Here is a 19,773-nt window from a genome sequence, read left to right as displayed (position 1 = left end):
GGAACTAGACAGGAACACATCGCTTTGCAAATGCGGGTGTCTGAAAAACATGACAATTCAAGAAAACAAACACAATGCATCATAGAGAATGCACAGGAAACACTGCACAGTGCACAGGAACATAGTCTGGCTGAGGTTATACACATGGGTGCAGCCATCACTTTAAAATGTCTGCAGTAACAATACCTTAATCCAGAAACATTTCCATGATCACAAAAAAACTCATCTTTGTTAAAGAAACTTTTTTTTAAAATAATTTTTTTGTGATTGGTACAGATCATAAGGAATCATTTTCTATAACAGTGTGAACCAGACAGTGCAATGTTTATATCAATGTGATTCTTTTCACAGATGTTACTGATTGGAACTTGTATGGTGGAAGCTCCACATAAATGTGTATAAGAGAAAATACAACATGCTGGTAAGTAAATGGCCGTTTGTAACTGCTATAACCTATATAAGTGACATGATGTTCCACATTAAATATAAATGAAAAAAAAAGTAAGACATGTCATTCTTAAATGAATAAAACAAATTAGTCCTTGGTTATGTGCTGTGGTATAATTGGAATAAAACACTTCTGTTTGCACTGTTAAACACAACACACTTCCCTGATGTTGATTATTTTGCTACAAAAGCATGTGTTGAGTGATTAATTCCTTATTAAATAGAATAATTGTATAATATGGGATGTATCCCAGTACTAGTGTTTGTAATAACATTATATTAGGATCCATTCTAAGGAGTAATGGATATTGAGCTGCTTGGTCAGCAGGTATAAATAATGCATCACACAAATACTATAGATGCTTGAAAAGAGATAACGCTATTGCTCCAAGCTTAAAACACATTTAGCTACGCAGAAGGCACAATAACTATGACCCCAAGCTATGCGTTACACATAACACGTTTAACTTTACTTCGAGTGAACAATTAACATATACCATTTGTACACAGTTCTTTGATGTGCAAAGAAAATAATTTCTCAGCTTTTAAACTGACAAATGCTGATTCAAATACACACAATCTGATAAAAAAGCATCTGGGCTGTTTCTTAAAATGAATGCTGTTTTAGTAATTAATTGTATGAGTTTGAGAATTCACCACACAGGAAAATAATCGGATGTTAGATTAGAGTTATTTTTTTTATCCCTTTTATATATGGTTAAATGTTGTTGATCACACATTTGGAATCATTTAATGCTGCAAAATATTAATAGGATGTGACATAACACATTGACTGTTAGCTTGGATCGTGATCATATTGCTCCTATCTCTGCATATGATCCTGTCCAAGGCATGTGCTGATGTGGAATTTCAGCATCTCATTTCCTTTCAATTATCTCAAGCGTTTGCTGTCCTAATATTTTTTCCTTATGTTGGCTCACACTTTAGGCATGCAGGGTAATCATCATTGAAAACACAACATGCAACTATTCAGGATGTCTACTACTTCCACTACTGGGCGAATGCGAAGAACTGTTAAACATCAATATGAGCCGTTTTAATAAAGCATTTAAACAATTGCATGGCCTCCATGACCCCCACCCTTCCAATCTGCAATTAAATACACAGCTCATGTAAAACCTAATTAAGACCAATAAATAAGTTTATATTCATTTCACGAGTGCAAACAGATTAATAAATAATTATGTGTGGTGCGATACATCATATGCCTTATTGCAGTCAATAATCTCTCGAGCTGATTGGTGCTGGGAGATGAATCTGTAACAGCGATAAAACACAAATTAAAACACATGGATATTACTGAACTAAAAGGTCTATTTTCAAATATTAGCTGAAATGTTACCATTAAAAATGAATGTACAACAAATCAAACACTACATGGCAGTGTAGTTTGTGGATAACAAGGTCCCTAGGTTACAATGTGATTGATGAGATAAAACAGACAAGCTACACAAGGACAAACAGACAATCCAAAGCCTCAATGTAAAATGTCATTAGTTGCAGGCACATGTTTTTTGCAGCTATCAACATTAGTCTCAGTTGGTGTGGAAAACAGGATTAAGATTATTCTAGGCTTCACAGGTCTTCAGCATGGACAGTTAGTCTTGGGATTAGGTTCTTGGTTGAGCCTCACCCTCCCATCCTCTCTTTCTACATTCCTATAGATAAGAGATTTTTGGGCTTTCAAACGACATGCCAGGCACATGAAAATAGAGTCCACATTCTGGCTCTCCTTGGGGTCTTTGGCGGATGTCTCAAACAGCAGCATGTTGTGCGCATCAGCAAATTTAAGCGCCATGTTGGACGGGACCTGGATTTGGTCCACCAGGTCGCACTTGTTACCGACCAGGACTCGGGGCACTGAAGCAGAAACACGATGCCCGTTGCACTCCTGGATCCATGTCTTCAGGTTCTCAAATGAGGCCATTTTGGTGACATCATAAACGAAGACAACAGCATGCACGTTGCGGTAGTAGTGTTCCACCATGCTTTTGCGGAAGCGTTCCTGCCCAGCCGTATCCCATACCTGTACCTGTACACACAACCATGACGAAAGAACAGAAACTCATTTATTCATGCATTCATCTCTAGTAAATGCTTTATCATGGAAAAGATAGCAGTGGATCTGGAATCTTTCCCAGGGACACAGGGCATCATGTGGGACATTCAGTCCACTGCAGGTTACCATACATATACTTACCCAGACACCTGGAACAGGTTATACCAAACCGCTTACTAAATCAGAGAACCTGAAGGAAACTCATAAACATCCCAAAATAAGACGGTAACCTGAGCTCAGGATCAAATAAGGGACCCTGAAGCTGTGAACTCCCACATTCACACCCTTTCAATTACAATAACAGAGCATTTTACAGATCCCTATACAATGTAAAGATTTTACGTTATATTGAAATTTTTCAACTTTGCTTGACGGCTTGTGTGCCAAATAATATGCACATGTGGTGTATGAGTTAAAGTTCCAGTTCCTATAGTTACCGTTACAGTTTCTTAAAGCATAGTATTATTATTAGTGTTATATGCGGCAAAACAGTGAAGCAGCATATAGTCTTCCTGCCACACAGTTCCAGCATCCCTGGTTCCATTCTTAGCTTGAGTTACCATCTTTGCATCTTTGTTCTTCCGGTATCTGATTAGTTCTCTTTGAGTCTTTCTACCTCACAAAAACATCCTGTATACCGATTGGCTGATTGCCTACTCTTTCATCACAAAATTAATAAGATGAGATGGTACAAAATGTTTGCGTATGTATATATTGTGGGAAACCCATCTGGTGTGTATCCCCTTTACATCCTCTGTATCCATCACAACTTTTGACCAGAATGAAACGGTTACTGGACACAAATGAATTAATAAATGAATCGATGTGATTTCTCATGCTGACTCGAGCTGTGACACATCAGGACATCAGCAACGATCTGATGGCAACCTAAATCGATGAATCACCTCATGCATTCTGTGAAATATTCTGTCAAAGAGATACAGGATCATATAACCAATGGTATATGACCTATGGTATATAGGTTATATATGGTATATAGGTTATATATGGTATATAACCTATGGTATATGAGTATCAGCGCCTATTTTAATGTGTAATTTTGTGAGATATGCGCCTTCGGATGTACATGATTTTCACCCAAATGTGTTTCATAATCGTTAAGGGATAATGGAGAGCAACAGAGATGGCTCACTGACTGGTATCATTGTTGGACTTTCAGCTGCTCCCATCGAGAGGTCTCGGTACAGCGAACCATCAGATCTGCACACAACTTGGCACAGGTTTAACACCGGATGCCCTTCTTGACGCAACCCTGTCGTTTCGTCCGGGCTTGGGACAGGCACTGAATCCAGCGGCTGCGGTTTGGACATTGGGAGGAAATCGAACCCGGGCCTTCCCCATGGCAGGCGTGGAACCTACCACTGAGCCACCAATTCTGCTCACTGTCAGCAATCAATGTGTAAAAAACATCATACTGGGAATACATTGCTATGCATTTTATTTTGGTATATTAAAACCTTTGATATAAGTGTATCCATCCTATTATATGGTTTAAGACAGGACAGAGAGGCTATTTGTGAACGCGCTTCTTTGAGCACAAACAACAATCAATTATTCAGGAGCGTGACACGAATCTCAGTGTAAACATAAAGGGAAGAGTCAGACACACTTCCCGGAAGCGCACATCCAATTCATTGCCCTGATCTGGAACGTGACGTAATATAAAATTCAGATTTGAATGTATCTGTTTATTTATTTTTTTCCATGACCCACCTTTATTCTCTCACCCTCGATTTCGACCGCCTTCTCCCTGAAATCCACTCCGATCGTGGCCTCCGTCTTGGCCGGAAAAGAGCCGCCGGTGAAGCGAAACGTTAAGCACGTCTTACCCACGTTCGAGTCGCCGATCACGATTATTTTAAAGATTCGCGTTTGCACGCTGCGCTCGAGAGACGTGCTCAGGTCCAGGGAGTTGGACGCGAGACCGGCTTCTTCTCCGCGCCCGTGCGCTTCGTTCGCCATCGCGGCGAAGTGATGCTCGCCCACACTGGTACGCACGCGCGCTGCGCCCGCACGCGCTCGAGTGCTCGTGCACGGCCGCTCTTCTGCTTGGAACGGAGGAAAGGGTTTGGTTTTGCACTGTTGAGGACTTAACTCAGACAAGTGCATGAGCATTAGTGCAATGATGCAAAGCTGTGATGCAAATAGCCCTATGTTTAGGACACAGCTTCCCAAGCCTGGTCCTGAAGGACCCCCCTGTGCTACACATGTTTTGAATCAGGTGTGTTGGTAGCAGGGAAAACAATAAAATGTTGCAAACACACAGTGGGTACTCAAGGAGCAGGGATAAAAACAAGTTCTATTGGTCAACGCAGTGTGGTTCATATTTACATTTTACATTAATGGCATTTGGCAGACACCCTTTACCTGAGTGACTTATATTTTTACCTCATTATACATCTGAGCATTTGAAGGTTTAAGAGCCTTGCTCAAGGGTCCAACACTGGCAATTTGGTGGTGCTGGGTTTTGGACCTGGTACCGTCTAATTAGTATTTTTTTTTTTTTTGGTGTCTTCTTTGTGTCATTATATAAATAGATATACAGTACAAGTCAAACGTTTGGTCACAAGTTTGGATTTATTTTTCTACATTTTAGAATAAGTTTTTTTCTATTTTTTTTTTAAACTCATGGCAGCTGTTACTTTAAGACACGAAAGTTAGCTGTTCTGGAATAGTTCTTGCAAGAACAGTGTTGTCAAGTGCATTTGCAAAACCCATCACAAGCACTGTGGATCTCATTCACACCATCCCTGGAAAGCAAGACCAAAACTTACCTCTGCTGCAGAGAATAAGTTCATTTAGAGTTACCAGCCTCAAAAATCACCAAACTGAATTAGCTTTATCTGTAATCCCTTATGCTTTAGAACAGTAACAGTATATGTAAGTATGAGTTATCTGAGGCTCATGCTTTAGTTATTTAACCAGAATGCTTATAATTATAAATATAATTATTATTATAAAACAATATACATGAACTGCACAGGAATAAGTAACATTCAAGGGTTGGCATGACAACATTTACTTAAAGTTAAAGAAGTTGCCACCTACAGTATGAGACTGCCTCTCTAATTACGATCAGTCAATTCTGCTTGGATCACTTCCGATGTCTGATACCAGAGCTGTGAGTGTTTTCTGATTGTTCTTTAAAACATTCTAAATATTAATCAGGCTCTAAGCGATGATAGTACAGTACTAGATAAGGCAGCTCAGGCCATCTCGCAAAAATGACAAGAACATTTATATAAATAAATCACAATAGCAGTAATAAAACATACAATTTCACAAAAAGTAGAACATCAACTCAATTACTGGTTTTAGGCTACACTTCAATTTATTCATTTAGGGTTATTAAAAATATGTCCATCAAAAAACTTTTTTTTAGGCAGTAGCAGTAATTCTATTACAGAATTTGCTGTTTGTGTCTAGTTGTTGGTAAAACTGTCAGAACAATGGTAACATTTGTGCCTACAAGGCTCTCTTTCTACTCCACCCATGAAAGGCTGTGTTGTTGTAGATGGTTTACATCCAGAGGCTAATTATTAGACATACATTTACATTGCATAAAAGCAGCAGAAAATATTAAAATGAAATCTATTGTGGCATATAAAAATATAGATTTATGAATCTTTTTTTTAATTTTCGAAATATTTATGTATAACGGTCTAACTGTCCATAAATTAAGTACAAAAACATTTTTATAATAAACAAATGGGTTCTCCAGAACATTAGTATGTTGATTTCCAACCCAAGGCTGCAACAATACTTGTTAGTCTTTTAAAGAAGAAAAGAAGGATAATGCCCATTTGTGATTTGCTGAGAATTTCCAGAACAAGTAAATGCAGTATTCTATTTACACTGGTTTACAAGAATACAGTGTCCATGTCTTAAACAATTTTAATTAACACACATTAAACACATATCTTCTTAATTTAACACATATTTTCTCCTTCACATGTTCAGTTCACCTGAAGGTATGTTGCTTTAAAGTCCATCCCCAAGGCATTTTTGGCATTACACTTATAAATTCCAGAGTTCATAAGGCTAGGCTCCTGTATGACCAAACTACCGTCCTCTGTCATGTGAATTCCACCCAATGAAGTGAAGCGATTATTAGCCACAAGTGTGGTCCGCCCAGGGAGAGTCCATGAAATGTCTGGTTTAGGAGTGCCAGTAGCAATGCATTTTAGTGTCACTGGAGACCCCTTAGCAACTCTTATTATGGAAGGGGGTGCATTAGTGATCTGTGGTGGAAGTACCATAATAGTCACAGGATAAGACAGTGTTGATGATCCAAATGTGTTAGTAGCTTTGCAAATGTATGTACCCCTATCAGATTTTGCAGTTTCTCTTAGCTGAAGGGTCCCATTTGATAAAAAGGTGACTCGTCCAATAACCTGAGGCCTGTCCAATACTAATCCATTTGGAAGAGTCCATGTGATCGTTGCTTGGGGCCAGCCTTCAACTGTGCATGGCATGATTAGTATCTGTCCAAATGAAATCTTCATAGGTGTAGGTGTCCCTCGAATTTGAGGCTTCCTTCCAGGTTCTAAAGCATAGCGTTTCTCTCCTTGTCCTGCAACATTTTTGGCCAAGCAACGATAAACACCTTTGTCACTGGGCACTGGCCGAATAATATGCAAACTGCCATTTTCCAAAACGTGAATAAACCTCTTTAGACTCATTCCTGGAACCAGCACTGTACTGTTGGGCAAAATCCAGACAACATCTGGCTTGGGTTTCCCTATAACCTGGCACTGTAAAATTATGTCATCTCCATCAGGTTTGAGGGATAATACCTCAATATTTGGAATAAGAAAGCTTGGTTTTTCAGCAAGTGAGGCCACTTCAAGGTCAATTGCTAGACTGGCCTCTCCCAAGTAATTTCTGGCCAAACACAAAAACTTTCCTTCGTCAGTTTTCCGGATGCCTCGCAATTCAAGAGTACCATTCTTATAAACTTGAAATCTACCTCCAACATAAGGTGTAGGCAGGGACATGCCAAAAGATGTTGTCCATGTTATCTGAGGCTCGGGCTTTCCCTCAGCTTTGCAGTGCATCAAAACAGTCTGATAGGAAACTGCCAAAATTCTACTGTCACTTCGTCCACCTTTTCCATTGATATATGGCTCACTGACCTCAACTTTGAGCTTCACATTCTTAATGTCATCACCAGCTGGGTTCCTTGCGACACAAGTATACTTTCCCTGGTCTGCCAAAGTGACCTTATTAATGATCAGTGTTCCATCTTGGAGTATTTGATGTTTGACTGAGGAAAAACTTATCATTTCATTGTTTGGTGAAATCCAGATAATTGTAGGTGGAGGTTCACCAGTTGCATCACACTTCAGCTGGGCTGACTGGCCAAGAAGAAAATGAAGAGACATCTGGTCTTTAGAAGAAATTCGTGGTGAATCTTGTACAACTTGGACACTTACTTTCATTGCATCCTCTCCCAGTGTATTCTTTGCATAGCATGTGTAATCACCCTCATCACTTTTTCCCATTTGTGGCAACAAGAGTGTTCCATTGTCAAATATGATATATCGGCGACTGCGAGTTCCACTGTCATCAGATTGGAGAGCATTGTTTATCATTGTGCCATCAGGGAGACTCCAAGACACTTCAGGGTCTGGAAGACCTGAAGCTACACAGTCCACAAGGAAGTTCTCTCCATTTGTTATTTTCTTCTGTTGACTGCCCATGTTCTCTATTTTAGGTGGCTTCATTAGGACTTCAAGGTCAAATAGTTCCATCTCCTCACCATTGGGCCTTTGATACATGCATAAGTAACTCCCTTGATCTTTTTCAGTTAGTTGCAGGATCTTGAGGGTGCCATTAGGGAAAGCATTGATGTGTCTGTAAGGACTAGAAGAAAATCAGAAATCAGAATGTTAACATGTTTATTATTTGAAAAACTTCTTATTTTATTAACCTGTTTTGTAAAATGATAAAAGTAAAAAATATGTCAGTCTGATACATGGATTGTTTCAAGTTCTGCGATGTGAAGTTTAACTAAACCTCATTAAATATTGAAATTCCTGTGTGCCACATCATTATGTTTTGTCTGGATCAGCAACATTTATTTGGGTTTTCTGTCTGACACCACAGATGGTTTAATGTTTTTAGACATTGTTTGAATTACAATAGTGATGAATAGATCTCTCGCTATATAAGAGTCAGGTGTGTTTTTAATTATCTCACACCAGCTGTGTTTTGTGCCTCCTATCTTGGTGGGTCCATAGCTGTAAAAGTCTTTATGTAGAAAATCATATTAAAATAAAATCACAGTATAATGTAAGTTTAAACTCCAAAAGAAATGTTTATTTATGTTTGCAATGTATAAATACCTGTAGTGATGTTCCATCAGTGTTTTGGATGGCAGCCTCCAGACTGTACCTCTGTGATAGTCGGCCGACTCAGGGCAGTGTAGGAAAACTGTAGAGCCATACATGGCTGAAACACTATGTTGCTGAGATGGACCTTTCCAGGGTCCGGGGGATTCTTGCTTGATATCCAGCTTTACCACTCTTTGCGCCAACCCAACCACATTTGTGGCTGAACACTCATATATTCCTGCATCCAGAGGAACAATACTTTTGATATAGAGTGTACCATTGGGGAACATAAAGAGACGCCTTCCAACGAACTGTGTAGGTTTTAGTTGTGAACCATCAGGAAGAATCCACTTAAGAAGTGGCTCAGGTTCTCCCTTAGCCGTGCAGTGTACATAGATACTTCTTCCAGTGGTAATATAAACATCCTCAGAGGATACTTCTTTGATTGTTGGTGGCAGGGCAGCAACATGTACCTGATAGGTCAGAGTGTCAGCACCTGCTGCATTACTAGCAATGCACTTGTAGTTCCCTTTAATAGAAAAGTTTGCTGAGTGAATGTTGAGTGTTCCATTAGGATAAAGGGAGATTGGTCTGTCAAGAGGCATTGACTCCCGCACAATAATCCTGTCTGGAAGAATCCAGGAGACCTGCGCCTGGGGCTTGCCTGTTGCAATGCACTCTAAACTGAGCGGTTTCCCCAAGTACACAGAGACATCTCTGTATTTGGGGCCCTCTATTTTAGGAGGTTCTGTCTGTACAGTAAGAGTGACCACCATGCGATCTGAGCCAAATTTGTTCTGCGCAGTGCAAAGATACTGGCCTCTGTCCTGCAGCTGTACATTTTTTATAACAAAGGAGCCATTTGGAAGAACCTCAAACCGTTGTCCATGTTTGGTGCTGGCTTGAATTGTAGCACCTAAATTAAAAAATATATAAAGAGTAATTAACAATATATGTGTCTGTACAAATATTTGCATTCTAAGCAGACACCAAATTTTAAATAGCTTATATCATGGATCTAAGTTTTTTTATTTTACTTCTTAGTCTACCAAAACAGCAGATTATTCCATTAATCCTTTATTCTAATATCTGTACCAAATATCCTGTGTAGGGGTGTGATGGCCTGGGGCATATCCCAGGGAATGAACTTAGAGCACAAGAAAGGGTACAACCTAAATGAGACACCAAACCATCATGGGGCACAAGCACACACACTTACACATTCAATTACACACTACGGGCAATTTTACGGGCAGAAGACCCAAAGGTAACCCACCAAGTACAGGGAGAACATGCAAACTCCATATCAGGTATACTTTAATAATATACACCTCCCATTATGGTGCCTTTGCGTTTACTTTACTGACATGGATAATGTGTTTAAATTTATACTATATAATGGGTCTGTGCATTAGATCTTTATACAATTAATTCTGACTCATTCACCTATCATCCATACCGCTTTATCCTGTATTTAGGAGACTTACGAGGTGGGGAACACCTTGGACAGGGTGTCAATCCATTGTAGGGCAAACACACATATATATACACACTCACACACTCATTCACACACTCATTCACACACTACGGGCAATTTTGGAATGACAATTAACCTAATCTGCACGTCTTTGGACTGTGGGAGGAAACTGGAGTACCTGGAGGAAACCCACCAAGCATGGGAAAAACATGCAACATTTAATTCTGTATTATGTAATTTTACAAATGTAAATTTAAAGTATTTTTCTGCTCTGCAATTTTATGAGCAAACAGTAGTCTAATATATAAATGAAAATGCATATACTTTTTGTCATAGACTATGTATTGTGTACATACTACATGGCCAAAAGCATGTGGACAGCTGAGCATCACTTGCATATGTGGGCCTTCACCAAACTACTACCACAAAATAAGAAACTCCCAATTGTATTCTTTGGAGTGTCTTTGTGTTCTTTAGCAATTAAGTTTCCCTTCACTGTAATTAAGGCACATGTGCACAAAATTAGTGCCTGGAAGAAATGATTTGCTAATGCTGGAAAGCAATAAATGGAGTGACCTTCTTAAAGTCCTGATCTTAACCTCACTAAACGTCTGTGTGATGACCTGGAAAGCTTTCTTCTGCTTCTTCTGGCCTCAGAATCTAGTGGATAACCTTCCCCTTCAACTGACAGTAAAAGTGGGACTTATTCTGGAATGTTATACTCAAATGTCCATACGCATGTGATGTTTAGTTTTCCACAGACTTATGGTCACACAGTGTCTATAGTGTATCCATATTGATTACCCACCTGTAGAGACTTTTGTCCATGAAATTAAAGGTTTGGGGTCTCCTGATACCTGACATCGCAAAAAAACATTCGTCTCAGCCAGCGCAGTCACAGTGGATGAGTCAGCTGTCATTATTCTGGGTTTCACACCACTCCCCATTAATTTTGGAAATGGCAGAGCAGTGCTTAGTTTCTTTTGTCCGAAGTTACTGTAGTGCCAACGACTTCCCTGTAGTATGCTGGCTGTGGGGTGTGGCTTACTAGTAGCTGCTATAATAGAAGGGGATGTTACAGGCTTATAAATGCTTGGAAAATTTGGAGCTGGATGTGGTTTTGGGGTGGGATGGTAAATTCTTGGTTTAGGAGTAAGTAGCTTTCCGGACTGGGCTAAGCGATGAGTCTCCAACTGGGATTGTCTGTATTTGTTTCGAAGCCTGTTGAAGAGAAAGTAGTCCCTTACTTGGGATGAGCCACCATGTGGGGCTACAGTTCTAGGGAAGGAGGTTGAGGCTGACCAAGCGATGTAGGGTGTGGGGTTCGCTGTTTGTGCTGTGATTTCAGGCCGATTAGTGAAAACTGCATTCCTTTCATTTGGGTGCAAAAAATGCAAGGTTCTGTCAATTGATGAGTGGTGCTTTGATTCCTGGATTCTTGGCCTCATTGGAATGCGGTTGGTATATGTCCATAAAGGAGCCATGGTATAAGGCCTTGGTGTAACTGGGATTAGTTTTTTTCTCTGAGTTAACCAGGGGTGGATAGGCAAACCAGGAATTTCAGGTCTGTTCACTGAGTTGTCCAGTCTGTGTCTAAAGTTATTAGACACAGCTGGTTTCTCTGTGGCTAGTGGTTCTTTGTAAGGTACTAGAGGTTTAATGTTAGTGATTTGAAGACTAGGAGAACTTGTACTTGTTACCCTCTGCCTATTATTTTCTTTATTTGTTGTCTCACTGCTCCGATTAATATCCTTAATGACTTTTTGTCCAAACTGCTTATCTTGTGTTGGTGTTAGAATTGCAGGGGCCCCAGAAGTCGTAAACGTATGTTTTTCCTCTTTTGGTAATGTCAGTTTTTTGTTAGCTTGAGACTTCTGGGTTATGTCTACATTTAAACTGTCTCTAAACTCAGAGTCATGTTCACTTAAAATATCTAAACCTGTGATTGGTTTTCTTCCTGTTTTCTTATTCACAGTTTCAAAATGAATTTCCCTGGTGGTGAAAAATTCTGGAGTGGTTGTAGTTAATGAAGGGAATACTACTTCTGTTGTGGTTGGTGGGGGACGTGTAGGCCTCTGTGGATGTAACCTTCTTATTTGAGGTCTTCTTCTGTATGGTGGTCTTCGTCTTGGGTTGGGGATGCGATTATTTGCTCTTATTTTCTCATCTAATAGCTGCCCATCTATCTGTTTCTTAATTTGTGTCACAGGTTGCATGTTTAAGCTTATAGTAGATAATGTGGTTGAATAGACATTTACTGAAGGCATTGTTGTCATGTCTAAATCATCAGACTTGTGATGCAGATGTTGTGTTCTGTGTGGTAAATTGTGGTCTATAGGCTTTTTGTTATGGGACTGTACTGGCAGCTTAGTATTGAAATCATTTATATGACTACTAGTAGTAGCACTGGTAGTAAAAGAAAGAGAGACAGGAGCAGGAGTGGTTGTAGTTGTAGTTGTAGTGGTGGAAGTCATAACGATTGTAGTTGCAGGGGTTGTGGTGGTTTGTTCTGCTGTTGTAGCTGCAACTGTTGTCATAATTGTTACTGGTTGAATAGTCGAGATCTTAGCATTGACTTTTGCTAACATTTGTGCCCATCGGTCTGGGTCAAGCTGTTTGACGGGTTTATTTGGTTTCCTTACTTTTTCATTGATCCTTTTTCCATTAAAGCCCTTTCGATAAAGTCCACCTGTACTTCTATCTTTTCCAAGTACCCTGCGTGGTCTTTGAGTAACAGCCACATGCTTGATTTCTTGATATCCAGAGCCCTCTGCATCCTCCTTATCAAACAATTGTAATTCACCCTTCATTACACTGACATTTGTGAGCTCTTCCTCCTTTTCACCCGTTACAACCACCAAATGAGACAACATGTTTGCCCCATGAAGGTTTGCTGATAAACAACTGTATTCCCCAGCATCTTCTTGCTTCACTTGTTTTATAATCAAAGTATTATTTTGTGACACATAGATTCGTCCCATTGCATTGGATGCCTTTAGAAAATGTTGATTCGGTAGGAACCATTTTGTTTCAACTGGCTGTGGTGAAGTAACTGAACAGGGCAGACTGAGGGATTTGCCGTTGTCCACATACATTTTCTTTCCATTTAGGTCACTTGGACTGAGGAGGCGTTCCCTAACCATAAGCCTATATGAAATTATGTCTACTTCAGTTTCAGTACGCACAAAGCAGTGATAGAGCCCACTGTCTGATAGGGTTGTGTTTTTGATAAGTAATCTATTATGATCTGATGTAATTCTTTGGGAATCCGTTTTGTCCAAAGTAGTTAAATCTGGAAGCATCCACTCAACAGACAAATGCCCTGAACTCAATATATTGCAGTTAAGAATGGCCTCAGAGTGCTCCAACACAATTTGAATTCTCCCCTGGGTTCCTCTTGGAATTAAAGCCCAAGAAGAGACTATATCCTCTTGTTCTCCTCTTCCGTTGATCTGCCTTGATATAAACGTAGAGAAGTTCATTACCAGCTTTTTTGATGTTGTTTTGCGTCTGTTCAACTGAATAGTAACCTTGGGTTGTAGCAACCAGGCTGGTTCTGCCATTAAATGTCCTTTGAGTTCAGTAAAGTAAGGAGAGCCTTCACTTGTGACCTGGGAGTACTTAAATGTCACCTTTGAAGTGTTCTCATGTCTGTCACCTCGTTCCAAGATAGCTGGGCTTTCATAGTAGTATGCAACAAGTCTCCACAGGTGCTGGAGAGCATCCCTGTCGATCTCGCAGTCAAGTTCTGTAAGCAAGGTTACATTTACAGCCACCTCTTCTGACCTTTTCAGCTTTTCCCATAACATGGATGTCTCTTCAACTGGACGGTTTACATCACAAGCCACATGGGCCCTGTTCCCATGGCTATCAGATAACATGAAGGTCAAGTGGCCAAGTGGATGCTCCAAGTGCTTGGTGTATGGGAGGTCTGGTTCCTGGTTCTCCAATGCACTATACTCACCCAGCTTCAGCGGGGACCCTAGAGAAGGTCTGTCACAGGAAAGGTCTTTTACTGAGAGCTGGAAAATCTGGCTGTTGTTGAGAGGTTGTGGTGAGGCACAAACAGCACAATTCTCACTGGATGCAGAGTCCCGTTCCTTTTTGCACTTAATCACTCCTGTAAAGAGGCAGAACACTAGTAATTAATTTTTTTATTAATCTTTTTGTGCTTGTTGATCTATTGATCAACAATAAGGTTAAGAGTCAGAACATTTGTTGTACCATTTTGTTTTCATGGTTTGATGAATTATCAGTGGTACAACTGTACTAGTATTAAATTAGTGTTAAAGCTTTTTTATGAAAGATATTTTTTATGTAACTTTCAGCAAATCACATTATATAAATGAATTAGCTACTAAAGTTCGAGCTGAATTAAAGACATTATGATAATTAAGGTAGGTATTAAAAATCTCACCATCATGTTTCTGGTTCCACTCTAAGAGCCAATGGAGCTGACAGTCACAAATCCAGGGATTGTTATGAAGAGAGAGGACTTCTAGCCTGCTCAGGTGCTGAAAAGTACCAGGCACCAAGTACTGTAGCTGGTTGTCTGCTAGATAAAGGTGCCGTAGGCTTGAGCCCCAGAATGTCCCCAGGAGAGAAACAGTCGTGAATGTATGTGGATGAAGGTCCTGTAACCTGTTGCTTTCCAACTGAAGCAGCTTTAGTGATAGTAATCCAGTAAAGGAGAAAGGCTCAATAAAATCGATTAAGTTGTGGTCTAGGTGAAGACGGACAAGGTTTGTTAGGCCCTCAAACATACTGGGATTTACTCTTGTTAGCTTGTTGTAGCTCAGCTTTAATATCTGTGAAGGAAACAAAAGTACTTTATGAAAAAAGTTCTTTTCTGTGGTAATACCTAAGGCAGGGGTGTCCAATGTATTCATAAAGGACTGGTGTGGGTTTTTATTCCAATTACAGTAAGCAGGAACCACACCTATGGATGTTTGCAGATAAGACACCCCTGACCTAAGGCATAATGTGTAGCTTTTTGCACATTAAACATATTAATGGCAAAATTGTGTATCACTTCTGCATGCACAGACATATACACAAATGCACATATGCATATACATGCACACACCTGGAGGGAACGTAATTGGTAAAAAGATCCCGAAGTCACAGTGCTGATCTCATTCCCATGCAACATAAGCATCTCTAGCTGGTGCAGATGTCCGAAATCTGAGGTCCCCACAGCTACAATGCTATTATAGCTTCATGGGAAATATGTTACATCATAAATTGACAATATTTCTAATAAAAGAATGCTATGTTACAAGAAAGGTATGCAGAATAAGGGGGGGGGGGGACATTAATTTCAAATGCAGTGTTAAAGTACTATCACTGATTACACTTGAAAAACTAAATAAGGCTATCTTAAAAAATAGCAACAACTTTATGTCATAAATATGTCTGCATTCATATATATTTATGAATAATGTTAGCAGAGCTACCTACCCCAGATTGACTCTCTCTGTGTCCTTGGGCAAATTCTGTGGGGGTGATGGGAGATGGCGAAACGTACAGTGCACCTCTTTGGGGTTGGGGCAACTGCATGATCTTGGGCACGCACACAGACAAACAGGCAAAATGAGGAGCAGCAAATACAATGCTGCCTTCAGCCAGGTAGCAGAGACACCCAGAGGAGCCATGTCTTTTTCATGCCATCCTCCAACCTATGGACAGGAAATCTAGTTAACCATACATTCTAGTACAGCTTAAGAGCTCTAGCATCATGGCAGTGGTAATGGTATAATGGTATCTATTTACTAACTGTGCTAATGTGTGTGGAGAGCCACAATGGGAAGGGTGTCAGTTGAAATGTCAAAATCACAAAATATAAAATGGGTATTTAATGTATCTACTAAATAATTACAGAATAGAGAAAATGGAGTTTTGCATATTTTAAAGAAATACAAAGTCTTCTGTTGAAATATTAGTTTATACTGAAAATTCGTTCAAAATACAAATGCAACCTCCTCATAAAGGTAACATACTGTATTAGAACAAGTGAATTGACAATTTATCACCTACTTTTGGAGCTGCTGTTATATAAAATTTCAGGTTATAATTCTTTATAACCAATCAGAACCTAGCTTGTAAGGGTACTGTGGTATAAATAACATATTCGATTGATTTAATATAATGTCTAACAAACCTCCAAACTGGCCACATTTATGTAATCATAGATACAGTGAATAGCTGTGTCCTAGAGTGCCTTTGTTTTAATTGATCTTCATTGTGGCTCTATGCTTTGTTTTAAGCCCTGCATTTTAATCAGAAATAATTGCCACTTCATTGTGTTAGCAGTGCTGCCTACTCTAAAGCTGCCAGTATAAACAATACATCTGGTTTCTTTGCATACTATTTTGTGCAAGAGTTGGTGACATCCTTATTAGAGTGTGACTCACTAACCACAAAAAACTCTCATGACACGGTTGCTTAATTTGCATGGTGTCACGCGCCAAGGTCCTGATTATTTACATTTCAAAATGAAATGCTTAGAAGTCTTTAAAAGGTTCGCTTTATTTAACCATGCTGATAATTGGTAATCAAGTCGGTGAATTCAAGGAAAGTATTACCCCTTTCAATCTCCTTCACATTTATCCTGTGCATTACACAATTACAGTGAATGAGGGGGTGTATTACAGCTTTCCACCCCCACAGTACTGCTGAGTTCTCAAGAAATAAGTCATTGCTCAAGTGTTTTCCTTTGCAAGCACGCTCCCGACAGCCCAATTACACCATCAGTTTCTACAAGGATATTTTAAGACGAGATATTTAGACTGCAGGGTAAAAACTGTCAGTTAGGCCTATGTTCTTTGCTTTTATTGCTTATTCACCAGCTCTAGTTGCTTTAGATTGTTCTTGTTTCATTGTGTGAGGGGAGAGAAAAAAACAAACGTGAGACATGATTTATTTGTCTGTCAGAGGTATGATAATAACCGTTGATGGTTTTGGGAAATGGGCTCCTCCAGCTACCCTGGTCAGATGCTGATGGAATTACCTTGTGGAAAAAACCACAACACAGGAAGAGCAGTTGCTTACTTTTTTTTTCACTCTAACATTTTTCCCAGCATCTAGAGGGAATGCATTCATCAGTACTTGTATTTCAGTGCTATATCATTTTTTTTTACCTTTTTGTAATGTAGCTTGGATTGAGTGCCTAAAAAGTGTTAGAATCCCTAGTTCATTAAACAATGCAGCTACTGTTATATACCATGCTCAACCTTTTGGGGAAAATTGGCTAAAATTTTAAGTTTACCCTGACACAATTGTGACTTTAGTGGTAATGTTTAAAAAGCAAAAGCTTCTTTTTCTTATTCTCATTTATTATTTCTCTATGACATTTGAAATCAGATTAATGAGAAACCCAGCACAGAAACACCGGAGACCTTGAATGCTTGGCTCAAAGATCCAGAATGCACTGGAGTTGTTCTAAGTTATGACCAACACTCGGCTTGGCTTGCTGGCATATCAGGCATGATTGTGTTCATGATGTTATTTTTATAAAGCTTTGGAAGCTGCTCTGTACAGATGAGGACATAAGAACTGGATAGATTGAAGGACTGAAGCGCTGCTGCATCACTCACTTGGCTATAGATAAAAGCAAAGGCTAAATACCACTGGTGATATCATCAGCAGGTTGTCATATGGCATTTTGGGCAAAGGGAAGGAAGTGGAAGTAGGAAGTGGTTCACAATAGTAAAATTATATTAACATGTCAATTTTATTACTAAAAAGAAAACAAAATAAAAACATCACTTGTTGGAGGACACTGAAGAGTAATATGCAAGTTGTTCAGGATGAATGCTTTGTTTAAAAACATTTTTAATCTTTAATCTTTAAATTGACAAAGAAACAGTGCACTAGTGAAATATATCTGTTTTCTTTTTCATGGGGTTTATGGCCAACATATGTAACAGAACTCAGTCATATGCTTCTCATATTTAGCACATGTAAAGGTCTCCTGTTATATAAATATTCCACAAAAGCTCCATTGAACTTTTGATGTTGCTGAAGCCAAAGGTCCATCTTTTTCATCTTTGCCTAATAAAGAACGCTGGCCATATTTTAACAATGAATCATCATCATTTTCTTTGATATTTTGTTTTGAACCTTGAACTTGAGTCACAAACCGATTCCATATGAATTCATAGCAGTGACATCACAAAAGAATATCAGCACTCTAATTGAGAAAACACTTCTTGCACCTATATAACAATCTTACCATTGTTACAAAACTATCTCATTTTATTTTTTAATATGCAATATACGGAACTTTTAACAATGAAACTGACATCTAAATGCATTGAAATAAGTTGAAACCAATCTTAGTATACATCCAAAGAAATATTCAAATCTCTGCCAAATATGACTTACCTTGAGATTTGTGGATGAGAAAAAAAGGACTGGCTGCCAGCGTGTACACAGTGAGAGGCCACGTTGTTTTCTTGTTTCTCCTGGTTCTTAAAGTTTGATGTATTTTGTCTTGTTCTCTTTCTCTCTGTCTCTGTGTGTACGAAGTGATGTGTTAGCTGAAGAGTTTCGGACCCTGCCTCCTGAAGTCCAAGCCTTCCACATCTGGATAAATGCTTAACTCCCCCCTCACTCTTGCTTTGAGCCGGCCTGTGCGGAGGAGGAATGTACTGCTGACTTGGCTTCCATCCACTCCTTTTCCCTCTTTCTTGCACTCTTTTTCTGTCTCGTGCTCTCGCCCTCTTCTTTCCCCCTTGCTCCTTTTTTCATTCTCTCTCTCTTTCTCTCTCCCTCTCTCTCAGGTGCTTTAACTTTCCCACTGTTACCCGTGGCTCCTGAACGGTGGATCCGTAGCTCTCGCTGCCTTTCGCTCCCTTGCACATACACACAGCTGTCTTAAAGGTCACATGTTGTCTCATCTCATCCAACACCTGGTTTTCTCTTTCTATAGGTGGAGGTTGATGGTGCTGTGCTTGAATTCAAGGCATGACATAAAGGTCAACAGGGCATTTGTAGCTTTGCATGTGTTACAGATTAAAAAAATGCTAATGACAAAAACATTAATTGAATGTTTGGTTTATTTTTTTTTGTAGCAATAAAAGTAATGATAAATGATGATAACTGTGCTCAGATGGATCTGCCAGGTTAAATTCAGATCTGTTGTCTCTAATGGAAAAACGTGCACAGATTTAATATGCATCTTGAGTGTCTACTCAACAAGGCATGCTCTAATCTCTAAATGAAATGAAAATAAATCAAATCTCAAATTCAGATGTTTGTATTTTAAGATGTACCAAGCTGAAAAAATGTGATGTCAATACATGAAAAGACATGGTTACAGCTGGCAAAAAATGGCACACTGCAGCTCTGCAGTCTTCTGTGTATAAGAGGTCTGTAAAGTAAATTTATTTCCAATGTTGATGTACATTTTT

At 39.3% G+C, this 19,773-nt stretch overlaps 2 protein-coding genes across 2 annotated transcripts; both read right to left on the bottom strand.

Moving 5' to 3' along the window:
* rab33a (RAB33A, member RAS oncogene family) lies at positions 1–4,546 on the bottom strand. Its single transcript, XM_053505134.1, has 2 exons — positions 4,262–4,546; positions 1–2,500 (listed from the first exon to the last, which is right to left on the bottom strand). Exons 1-2 carry the CDS (start codon positions 4,508–4,510, stop codon positions 2,054–2,056), a joined length of 696 nt encoding a protein of 231 aa, XP_053361109.1. The 5' UTR covers positions 4,511–4,546; the 3' UTR covers positions 1–2,053.
* Positions 4,547–5,241: 695 nt separating this feature from the next.
* On the bottom strand, positions 5,242–18,863 carry si:ch211-159i8.4 (matrix-remodeling-associated protein 5). The gene is made up of 7 exons (XM_053505177.1): positions 18,746–18,863; positions 15,821–16,038; positions 15,447–15,576; positions 14,778–15,168; positions 11,169–14,480; positions 8,896–9,799; positions 5,242–8,413 (listed from the first exon to the last, which is right to left on the bottom strand). Exons 2-7 carry the CDS (start codon positions 16,012–16,014, stop codon positions 6,505–6,507), a joined length of 6,840 nt encoding a protein of 2,279 aa, XP_053361152.1. The 5' UTR covers positions 16,015–16,038; positions 18,746–18,863; the 3' UTR covers positions 5,242–6,504.
* Between the last annotated feature and the right edge of the window lie 910 nt (positions 18,864–19,773).

The sequence above is a fragment of the Clarias gariepinus genome, chromosome 10 (assembly GCF_024256425.1).
Source record: "Clarias gariepinus isolate MV-2021 ecotype Netherlands chromosome 10, CGAR_prim_01v2, whole genome shotgun sequence".
In the NCBI taxonomy this organism is placed as follows: domain Eukaryota; kingdom Metazoa; phylum Chordata; class Actinopteri; order Siluriformes; family Clariidae; genus Clarias; species Clarias gariepinus.
The sequence above is the reverse complement of the archived record's forward strand: the minus strand, read 5'-3'. Positions and strand labels throughout refer to the sequence as shown.